General features: G+C 43.2%; 1 protein-coding gene across 1 annotated transcript in view; it reads left to right on the top strand.

Annotated features, from left to right (window-relative positions):
* Positions 1-12,206, top strand: part of MCTP2 (multiple C2 and transmembrane domain containing 2) — a 155,896-nt gene that overhangs the window by 104,524 nt on the left and 39,166 nt on the right. The window contains 3 exon segments of the mRNA XM_081964588.1: positions 513-566; positions 568-588; positions 1,243-1,362. Coding sequence (XP_081820714.1) covers positions 513-566; positions 568-588; positions 1,243-1,362 — 195 coding nt within the window.

The following is a 12,206-nucleotide window of genomic DNA, read 5'->3' as shown; positions in this document are numbered from 1 at the left end:
GCTTGAAACCGACCAGGATGAACTAACTGCTTCCTGCAAAGGCTCACATCCGTTTGCTCCTCTTTGATGTCTTATGGGAGGGGCCAGTCATCTCCAAGCCTTACTCCCAAGTTGCCCCTTTTTCCTTAATTGTTGTTGCCTTCTGGCAGCTCTGCGCATGTGGCCTCTGGGAACAGGCTCACACTGTTCTTCTGCCTCACTGATGTCAGACTCCGGAGGCTCCGGAGGCAACACGTAACTACCAGATGGCCTTGGCCCTCTTCTCTGCCTCTGACGCAGAGCCCTCGTCCGAGCCTTCTCCAGACTCCAAGACTGTTCCTCCCTAACCTCCTCACTGTCCGTCTCTGCTGCCAGCACCGCAGGCCGGCGGCGGACCACAACAGGAGAGGACTATTTAGATAAAAGGAATATTTAGCAGAAGATATCCAGGTGTACGCTGTCATTGTGGTGGCTGAATGCTAAACGGAACCCTGAATTCTGACGTTATCGGACTGTTGCTACTTTTATTTCAGATAAGAGCAAGCGTTAGAACCTTTTCTCCACGGGAGAGGAGATGTTTGGAAGAGAAACCGCAAGTTTTCTAAGAAGGTATGTCAATGTGGAGGTTGCTGGGTGAAACCCTGTTGACCCCAGAATCTCATAACTCTGTTTATTCATTTCACTCGTTAGCCTGTGAGAGAAACATTTTGCCGGGGCAGCTTGCACTCCTAATAAAGGAATCTTTGAGTTAACCTCAGAGCATTGGTGGATTCCAGATCGCGTTGCGACCGATACGGTTGCAACGAGGCCCGGCATCCGGTACGGTTGCAACGGGGCCCGCAGCACCCGCACACGCCCTTACCTCTTGCTATGCCTCCGCGACGCTCCAGCTGCTCGGCGGAGCGTCGTGCAGGTGCCTTGCATTCGGTGTGCATGCGCGGAAGTGCCGAAGACCTCAAACACAGTAAGGAACTCAGGCGGGTGGATTGGCCCTCTGGAGCACCATACCGGGAGCCGGTGCCCCGGGCAGGCACCGGTACACCCGTACTGGGGCGTACCGCCTGCAACCCACCACTGCTTCAGAGGGTTTGTCGTGTCTTGGGAGCTGGGTCAGAACACCTTTATATACATCGAACAGAACAAATATGAATATGTTAGTCTGTTTGGCGGTGTTTTTTGTTTTGCTGTCCAGACTACGCTAAAACCTCACCCGCCCTCTTGACCCTCCTCTCCTTTATTTCCATTCCCTTGGCTGCCCACCAGATCTTATCAAGGAACGTGGATCGTGTGAAAAGAATCTCCATGGCAATCTGGAATACAATACAGTTCCTTGGAAGCTGCTTTCACTGGGAATCTCCCATAAGAAGCTTGATAGCTTTTGTGGTGAGTAGGATTAATTTGCACACCTAATTTAATGTGCGTGTGTTTTTTTAAAGAGGCCTTTGTGATTAGATAACTACTGAACTGCTGCTTTTTTTTGAGAGGTGGTTGGATAAATATATGTCTTGAGAGAAGATCTACAGTATACGATGTAAAGACAGGAAGAAGGATGGATCTGAAAACACTTCTCGTCCTTTTACCGAACCTTTTATCCGGGGAGGGTTGGAAGAAATGTCCTTCTGGGTTGAGTTCCAAGCGGGGGAAAGACACTGGATTCATGGAAGTTCTCTCTTTGAAATGAACGGCCCCATCTCTTTAAAACGGAGCTCTAAGTAAGCCTTGGGCCAACCCTGTGAGGACTTGGCTGGACAGTGAAACACTATTGAGTTCTCAAACCCTTCTTTCGCTTGCTTCACTACCCCAAGCCAAATAACTACTAGTAGGAGCATCCTTGGATCTCTTTTATCTGCCAAATTACACTCTTTGGAACAGGGGTATCGAACTCAAATTTATTTGAGGGCCACATCAGGGTTGTGTTTGATCTCGGGTGCTGGGTGGGTGTGGCCAGGGTGGGTGTGGGTGTGGCCAGCTCAACGTCACTCATGTCGGGACACGTGAAGTGGCCCCAGTGCTCTTCCAGTGAAAATGGAGCTTGGGAGGGCTGCTCCATTTTTGCTGACAAGAGATTTGCAGGAGGCCATTGCAGTTGAAAACGGAGCTCCCATACTCCGTTTTCACTGGCAGAGGCACTGCGGGCCAGTCCTTTGCTGTTCTCAGGGCAGCCCCACAGGCCAGGACTAAGACTTGAGTTTGACACCACTGCTCTGGAACTACAGTTTGTCCAATAGCTGTGTCGAGATATTACACTTCAGAAGAACAGAGTTGGAAGGGACCTCGGAGGTCTTCTAGTCAGCCAGCAGCCTCTATTGTCAGGGTTCCAAATAGCATCCAAAAGTAAACCAGAGTCCGAGGCAAAGGATTCCTCAAAGTTTCCATTTATTAAGAGAGCCATGTTGGCACATCTGGGAAAGTCCAGATCTGAATGCTTCCAGGTTTTTCCACCCAGTTGAAAGTTCAAGATCTTTTCCCCACACCCACAAGTCCATCCCATGGTCCAATCTCCCACTGCCACGCTGGCAGCTTCCACCCATCCAGTTCCGGCCAGGTGCAGAGACAAAGGGTGACCTTGGCTTTCTAGAAAGAATTTTGTTATGGCTACCCATCACCCAACTCAACTCTGTATAATTCCCCCCTCCCATTTCCCCACCATAGAAAATGCATTGTAGAATAATAGAAAGTGTGGCAGGCCAAAGTTCCACAAGAAAAGATGGCTGCAGGCCTGGCATCTATACCATTTCAGATAAAGGACCGTCCTATCTTTTCTTGAAAGCATCCACTGTTGGAGCCCCCATAAATGTGAGTCAGTTGTGAATCATCCAAATGTAAATCAGGCGCCCATGGAAATGCTACCATGGTCATAAGTGTGAACAGTGGTCATAAGTCCCTTTTTCAGTTCTGTTGTAAATTCGGATGGTCACTAAGTGAATTTTCGTCGGCCGAGCATCGCCTGTATATGCCAATTTTTTTTTTGAGTTTTAAAATATTTTTATTATACAGGAAAAAAATATGTCTACATAAACAGTGTGTTGTCTGGGTGCAATTAATTTTAAGAAGTAGTAATCGTAATAGTAATATTCATAACATTAATAATCATCACGTAATAAAATAGTATTTGCTCATCCGTTTTAGCGAACCATCCTTACGTAATTAATCATTTCCTTATGCTTTTCGTTTCTAACTTCTGTTTCTTCCAGTAAGCCATTAATAAAAGAAACGGTATATGCCAATTGTTAAGTACCTGAATTGATTGTGTGACTGGGGGGCGGAGGAAGAACCTGTGTAAACCGTGGGGTCCTTGGTGCTCTCTGAACTTGGTTGGTTGACTTTTTTTTGCAGACATTTCATTACCACATTAGGTAATATCATCAGTGTTAAAAGGTAGTGGGGTGTGCAGGGAGGAAGAGGAGGAAGTCTATGAAGTCCTTGGTGCTCTCTGAGCTTGGTTGTTTTCTTGCAGACGTTTCATTACCACACTAGGTAATATCATCAGTGTTAAAAGGTAGCGGGGTGTGCAGGGAGGAAGAGGAGGAAGTCTGTGAAGTCCTTGGTGCTCTCTGAGCTTGGTTGTTGTTTTTTTTTTTTTTTTGCAGACATTTCATTACCACACTAGGTAACTTCATCAGTGCATGTAATATCAGTCATATACAAATAGAAACTTTCAAGCTAACTTTTGGAGACCAATCTTACTGATGACTTTAAAAAAACATTTTATAAATGGCTGGAGGGTCTCATCCTAGAAAGGTTGAGCTTGCTTTATGGAGCCAGTATCTACTGTTGCATAATAGTACAATTTAAAAGTTCGTTTTAAACATTGAATGGCTGTTGTGAGGAGTTGTGCTTCACTGCATATGCTGCTTATGATTCCCCCATCCCCAAGAATAATTATCCTTTCTATCAAGAGTTCGCAGTGAATTAATGGCAATTATATCATTGAATGAAATTACACTTTTTCTTAATGCAATTATAGTAATTTTTTTAAAAAAACAATTCCTGTTCAGTATCCCTCTTCTTTAACTTCCTGGAAAAGCCATCAGAATCTTTTCCAAGGGATATTGTAAGCAGGAATTAAAGCTCAACTTCTCCCACTCCCTTTCTGCCATCACTGCAGCACCAATCCAGCATAAAACTCTCAGCATGGAATATCTCAGGGGTTGCCACAAAGAAGAGGGAGTCAAGCTATTCTCCAAAGCACCAGAGGGCAGGACAAGAAACAATGGGTGGAAACTAATCAAGGAGAGAAGCAACCTAGAACTAAGGAGAAACTTCCTGACAGTTAGAACAATTAATCAGTGGAACAGCTTGCCTCCAGAAGTTGTGAATGCCCCAACACTGGAAGTCTTTAAGAAAATGTTGGATAACCATTTGTCTGAAACGGTATAGAGTTTCCTGCCTGAGCAGGGGGTTGAACTAGATGACCTCCAAGGTCCCTTCCATCTATTCCATTACATTCCATTCCTATTCCCAAATTCTCCCATTCTCCACTTGGCAGGTCTTCAGGCTCAGAGGAAAAAGGGGGGTTGCTTTCCATCCATTTTCCCCATTTTCTTCTCTCCTCCTCCTCCTCCTCCTCCTCCTCCTCCTCCTCCTCCTCCTCTTCCTTCTCTCTGTCTGTCTGTCTGTCTGTCTGTCTGTCTGTCTCTCTCTCTCTCTCTCTCTGTCTTGTCTCTGTCTCTCTCTCAAACACACACACACACCTCTCTCACACCTCTCTCTCTCTCTCTCTCTCTCTCTCTCTCACACACACACACACACACACACACACACACACACACACACACCTAGTTTCATCTCTCGCTTTGCATTCTAGGAACTGTGGTGGAGGAGGAGGCCAGAAGACATAAACTCATTACTTTCCATGAGTTTTTGCAATAATCCCATGAACCATAAAAATAAAATAAAAAAGCCAGGGCAGGTCCCTCCCTTCTCCACCTCTTGGCCTCAGAGATACTTATCTCCTTCGGTAGTATGAAGCTAAATGTGGGTAAGGGATTTAGATTGCTTGCTTCCTCATAGCCTTTGCTAAGAGGACCTAGTTATCTCTTGGGTGGCAGACTACCAGGGCTAGGCTGGTAGTTAAGAAGGCGGCATTGGGTGTGGAGAGGAAGGCTTCCTGGAGAAAGGCAGGGCCAAATCAGTTCTCCTTGGTTGACAAGAACACTACACTAAGTGAAGAGAGCGGAAGAGAGAAAGGGAGAGGAGAGGAGAAAGAGAGCGGTTAGGAGAGAAGGAGCAGAAGGGAGGAAAAGAGTAGGAGAGAGGAGAAGGAGAGGAAGGGGAAGTACAATACAATACAATACAATAGTAGAGTTGGAAGGGACCTTGGAGGTCTTCTAGTCCAACCCCCTGCCTAGGCAGGAAACCCTATATACTACGTATATATAAGTAGAAAAGAGAGGGATGGTAGAGGGAAGAAAGGAGGGAGAGAGGAAGAGGGAGGGAGAGGAAGCAGGATGGCAGTGGATAGGGCATAATACGGAAAGCACAAAAGCGAAGGATAATTGCTGTGGGTTGATGGTAAGAGGAACTGATATAATATTGGACAACACAAAATAGTGCTGGTTAAGATGTAATGATATACATGCAGTTACTTGTATGAAAATAAAAGTAAAACTATTTTTTTAAAAAAGAACACTACATCGAAATCTTGATTTGAAGGATGTATTTTGGAATGATGGCTTTGTCATCCTTTAAAAACTTCCAGTGTTGGGGCATTCACAACTTCTGGAGGCAACTTCTGTTTCACTGATTCATTGTTCTAACTGTCAGGAAATTTCTCCTCAGTTCTAAGTTGCTTCTCTCCTTGATTCGTTTCCACCCATTGCTTCTTGTCCTGCTTTCGGGTGTTTTGGAGTACAAGTTGACTCCCTCTTCTTTGTGACAATATTTGGTGTTTTATTCTCTCAGCCTTCTTTCCTAACACTTACGTAGCGAACAAAACAGAATCTGAGGGGAAATGAAAGACCCAGCATGAAATAGAATAGAATAACAGAGTTGGAAGGGACCTTGGAGGTCTTCTAGTCCAGCCCCCTGCTCAGGCAGGAAACCCTACACCACTTCAGACAAATGGTTATCCAACATCTTCTTAAAAACATCCAGTGTTGGAGCATTCACAACTTCTGGAGGCAACTTCTGTTCCACCGATTAATTGTTCTCACTGTCAGGAAATTTCTCCTTAGCTGTAAGTCACTTCTGTCCTTGATTAGTTTCCACCCATTGCTTCTTGTCCTGCCCTCGGGTGCTTTGGAGAATAGCTTGACTCCTTCTTTGCCGCAGCCTCTTGTCCTGTTGTCTCTTTCATAAATTATGCAACCACTGTCTTTATGGAAATAATAATAATTGCACCGCAACCTTGAATCTAGCAGATGGGAAAACAATGCTCTGTCTTGCCCTACCAGAGAATTACACTCTCTCTGGGTGATGTTTCCAGCTAACTTGTCCACTTGTGTTTGCATCTTATTTCTGAAAACTGCAGAGCGTTTTTGTTTGACGTTTAAGCTGTCGTTTTTACAAGTCTTTTTTGGCTTCCCTCCTGACTTGGACTTCGCTTCTTTCCTCTTGTCTGCCTGAGCTTGGCAAGCAATGGCTCCCGTTTTAATCCCATACCCTGCTGTCTGGAGTAACCTATAACCAGACCCACCTCAGGTGACAAGTGAGAAGAGAACTGGTCTAATGATTTGAGCTGCCTGATCTGATCCTTTCTGGAGAGAGAAATCCCCCATTAGGGTCCCATTCATCAGTCTGTGGCATAGTTTTTGCCTGCTAACCTCTTCATCATTGGATTCCTTCTGAATTCCAAACAGGTTTGACTGCGATCACTGGCTTTTACAGTGCTGGCTCTCGGTTTTCAATACTTGCAGACAGTTGCCAGCTGATGTTAACGGGAAGAAAGCTTACAATTTATGGAGAATCACAATTCTCTGTGCTCTCCGGACTCACATTGGCAACCCCATTTTTAAACTGGATTCCTGTCTGCCTGTACATCCATCCGTCCATTATCCATCCATCTATCCATCTATCCGTCTGTCTGTCTGTCTGTCTATCTATCATCTATCTATCTATCTATCTATCTATCTATCTATCTATCTATCTATCTATCTATCTATCTATCTATCCATCTATCTATGCCATCTATCTATCTATCTATCTATCTATCTATCTATCTATCTATCTATCTATCTATCTATCTATCTATCTATCTATCTATCATCTATCTATATTCATCTATCCATCCATCCATCCATCCATCCATCCATCTATCTATTAATTATCATATCTATCTATTAACTATCATCTATCTATCTATCTATCTATCTATCTATCTATCTATCTATCATCTATCTATCTATCTATCTATCTATCTATCTATCTATCATCTATCTATCTATCATCTATCTATCTATCTATCTATCTATCATCTATCTATCTATCTATCTATCTATCATCTATCTATATTCATCTATCCATCCATCCATCCATCCATCTATCTATTAATTATCATATCTATCTATTAACTATCATCTATCTATCTATCTATCTATCTATCTATCTATCTATCTATCTATCTATCTATCATCTATCTATCTATCTATCTATCTATCATCTATCTATCTATCTATCTATCTATCTATCTATCTATCTATCTATCTATCATCTATCATCTATCTATATTCATCTATCCATCCATCCATCCATCTATCTATTAATTATCATATCTATCTATCATCTATCATCTATTTATGTATCTATCTACTATCATGTCATCTATCATCTATAGCTATCATCCCTCCATCCCTCCATATATATTATCATGTCATCTATACCTATCATCCATTCATCCACCCACTCACTCACCCACCCATCCATCCATCCACCCACCCACACTACATACTTCTTTATTGTTATTTTTTTTAAAAAAAACACAAAGTTAAAAGATAAAAAGATTATTAAAAAAAAACCAGGTAAGAAAAAAAGTAAAAATGCAAGAAAGAAAGAGGAAAGAAAAGAAAGAAAAACAGAAAAAGAGTGACTTCTGACTTTCTTTGGTAGCACAATACCTGCAATATCCTTGTGATCTTCTGGGATGGGGTATTTGTTATTCTCCGAGTTTGATGGCTTTCTTGCAGACATTTCATTACCAAACTAGGTTACATCATCAGTGCTCTTCCAGGATGTTTGTGACTTTCCAATCTAGTCAAACTGAACTTATAATACTGTAGTAGAGTATTGTACATTTTTGGCCCAGTTCATCAGCAAACTTAACAGATGTTTTTCTGTACAAGTGGTTCTTGACTGATAACTGATCATTTAATGACAATTTGAAATTAGGACAGACTTTCCCAGAACTACTTACGACCTGTTTTCAGAGTTACAACAGCAACATGCCATCCTGTGGTCACGTGATTGCATTTTGGGCAGTGGGCAGCCAGACCATTCTAATAGCTATTTGCAGTGTCCCTCAGTCAGGTGACCATGATTTCTGGCAAATTTCAAGTCCCCCCCCCCCAAAAAAAAACAAACCATCACCACCCACCAAAAAACAAAACCCAACCATTGGGGAAAATGGGTTTGCTTAACGCCTGCCCCATTAGCTTAACAACCGTAAAAACAGTTGTGACTTCAAATCAGCTCCTGCGATGCCTCCCCTTATGATTACAATGGCTCATTCCAGACTCAAGTGCCATCCTAAATTGAGAACGACTTGTATTCATAAAAGAGAAACGTAACTTTATGGAATGGAGAGGATAAGTGTTTGTAACTCAGCATGCGGTCCTTATATCAACGACTTCCCTAAGACGATGAGATTTATTTTTTCCTATGAATTTGATTTTGCTTTGGGTGACCTTGGAAGACTTCACTTTCATGCCCCTTCAGTTTGCGGATAACTGTGATGTATAAAGTTCATCGAAATGCTAGAAGACTTCATTTTTCTTAATGTACAAATTGCAAACATGCAGATGTTGGCAGGCGGGTAGGGAGATATAACCAGATGTTGGTTCTGAATCCAGTGGTATGTTAGAAACCTCCCACCTGGAATTCCCTACGCAAGGCCTTGCAAAAGAAGATAGTTAAATCAACAGCAGCACATTACATTATTTTGTATTTCCCCCCTAAAAAAAGAGAAGTTCCTGTAGGTGGCAATGTACAATCAAGAATGGTAAAAACTTCGGTTTCCCCACCCTTCCGTTTTCCACCTTTCAATCTGGCTTATACCATCCCTTGCTCGTCTCACTTATTCCAAATGACTGTTAGTATTAGTAATAATAATGTTTTTTTAGCCCAACCCACCATTGAGTTGTTATGAAGAAAAATAAATAAGATTTAGGAGCATTATTATGCATGCCACCTTAAACTGTACAAAATACAGGCTGTATATTTTCATTGCTGCTGTTACTGCTTTTTATTAAAAATATGCAAGAAGTTTTGTGTCAAAGGCGATGACAGAAAGGAGTGGAATTCCCTCACAGACGTACACACTTATCAAGACGACAAAAAGTGCTAATTCTCCCTTCTTTTCCTGTAATTTTCTCCAGCCGAGTCTGTTCTGAAGAAAATAAGAGTCTAATGCATTAGAAAACTTAAATATCAAAATGCTACCTTCTGGCTACAATTCATAGAAAATAACCATGAAATGATCTTGGAGTGGAATATCCACAGAGCTTTGAGTGCTGTGCCAAGGACAACGGAATGTAATTTCGCCTCCCCATCCTTCAATTTTCTAAAAGTCATCCAGATTCTTAGCAGGTTGAGAGGTCAGCTACTTTGTGGATACATAAGGAATGATTCCTGTGGGTTGAATGTCCTGGACGGGAATAGAAGATCAGAAGGTTGGAAGAGAATACACGCCTTAGGAGTTAATTCCTTGCATCTTTGTGATACGTTGTAGCTGTGGAATTGTCAAATATTAATGAACTTGTTACAGGTTAGAAAAAAGTCTTAATTCCTCAATGTTTACGGAGATTGTCAGTTATCCGGCTCATGGTTGTCCCAAGGGTGTTTTTTTCTTCTTCAAGAGGCAACTAGACTTTTTTGTTTTTCTTTGAAAATGTTTCGCTTCTCATCCAAGAAGCTTTTTCGGGTGAAGAAGAGCTGAAGAATCTTCTTGGATGAGAAGCGAAACATCTTTTTTTTAAAAAGCCAAGAAAGTCCAGTTGCCTCTTGAAAAAAAAAAAGCATCTTTGGGACTCTTAATTCCTCAATTCCCCCATCCGGCTGGCAATTGCATTACTCTTTCTTTCTACTTTAAAAATTGTAGATGCCCCATCTTGACCCAACTTCCATCAGTTCCCCAGCCTGCTGAAAATTGACGGGGAAAAGAAGATTCTTAGCCTGGAATATTGGATAGGATTACAGTAGCATTAAAAAAAGAAAGCAGGCCAGCCAGCATTAAATCAGATAAACACCCGAAAACAGAAATGTCAATCAGAGCATCCTAGGGCTGGAAGGGACTTTGAAATCTTCTAATCTAACCCCTTGCTCGAGGCAGGAATCTGCGTGCCAACTTCAACAGATGTTTGTCCAATCTCTTCTTGAAAACCTCTAATGATGGAATACCCACAACTCCAAGAGGCAAGCTAGAGTCATAAGGCTGGAAGGAACCTTAGGAGCCTTCTACTCCAACCCTCTGCTCAAGACAGGAGTCCTTATACCAGTGATGGTTAACCTTTTTCTCCAAAATTGCATGCATGCACATGACAACGTTTGCGCGCATAATACATAATACAATGTGCCCGGTCCCCATTTTGGGCCTAGCAGGTCTCCCCGAAGCCTCTTGAAACCAAAAACGGGGCACAGGGGCACCACCCTCCATGCACTCCCCATCCCCCATGCATGCATGCATGACCCGCCCTACTCCCCTCACAGCTGGCTGGCGGGAGGCGTGTGTGCCTGCACGGTGGAACTGAGCTAGGCGATGGATTGTGTGCCCACGGAGAGGACTCTGCATGCCATAGGTTTGCCATCACGGCCTTGTACCATCCCAGTCAAATTATTGTCCAACCTCCACTCACAACACCAAGAGGCAAGCGGTTCCATTGTTAATTGTTAATTGTTCTCTCTGTCAGGGAATTAATCTTTAGGTTCTCTCCTTGATTGGCTTCCACCCATTGCTTCTTGTCCTGCCTTCAGGCACTTTGGAGAATAGGTTGACTCCCTCTTCTTTGTGGCGGTCCCTCAATTATTGAAACACTGCTGTCATATCAAAGCTGTCCCACTGTTTAATAGCTCCCACTGTCAGGAAATTTCTCCCTTATTTCCCGGTTGGATCTCCCTCTAATCACCTTCATGGCTTCTTGTCCCACCCTCAGGTATTACGGTGAATCAATTGATCTCCTCTTCCCTGTGGCTGCCCATCAAGTGTCGGAAGACCATTATCATGTCTCCCCTTAGTCTTCTCTTCGCTAAACTAAACATCCCTAGTTCAATAGTGGGTTTCAGCCGGTACGTCCTGGTACGGGCATACCAATGCCTGCTGGTACAGTGCTTCAGAGAGCCCACCCACCCGCCTACGTTCCTTACCTGTATTTGATCCAACTGCACATGCTCATGTGTATGGCGCCTGCGCAACACTCCACCGAGTGGCTGGAGCGTTGCAGGGAGGTGGGTGTGCATGCATGCGCAGCGTCAGTGCATGTGCTGGATGCCTGGCCCCATTGCAGCGTACCGGTTGCGACGGGATCCGGAACCGACCACTGGCCTAGTTCCTTTAACCATTCTTCATAGGATTTTGTGTCTAGAACCCTTATAATCTTTGTTGCTCTTCTCTGCAGTCTTTTTAGAGCATGGTGAGCAGAACTGGATGCACTACTCCAGATGTGTCCTTATTGGTATTGTGTTGAGTGGTACTATCCCATGCGCTTGATGTTATCCCTCTGTTGATGGAGTCTAGGGCTGTGTTGGTTTTGTTGGTAGCTGCAAAATTCATAGTTAAGTAGTGGTCCACCCGGACACCTGGATCCTTCTCAGGGTAATACCTATCCTCTTTCTATGTATCTCATCCTTCCTGCCTAAGTGCAGGACAATGGATGGATTTACTCGCAATATTCAATTGTTTTAACAGATTAATAGATTAGCAGACTTGGAAGAGACCTTGTAGGTCATCTGGTCCAACCCCCTTCCCAAGCAGGAGACCCCATGCCATTTTTTTTAAATTTTATTTTAAAAACAAACTTACACAAACAACGCATGAAACATAGAAACCATCTTCCAGTTACATCCAGAGTGTCGATTGG

Source organism: Natrix helvetica, assembly GCF_964273705.1.
Source record: "Natrix helvetica genome assembly, chromosome: 12".
Taxonomy (NCBI): domain Eukaryota; kingdom Metazoa; phylum Chordata; class Lepidosauria; order Squamata; family Natricidae; genus Natrix; species Natrix helvetica.
This window is presented reverse-complemented; position numbering and strand designations above follow the sequence as displayed.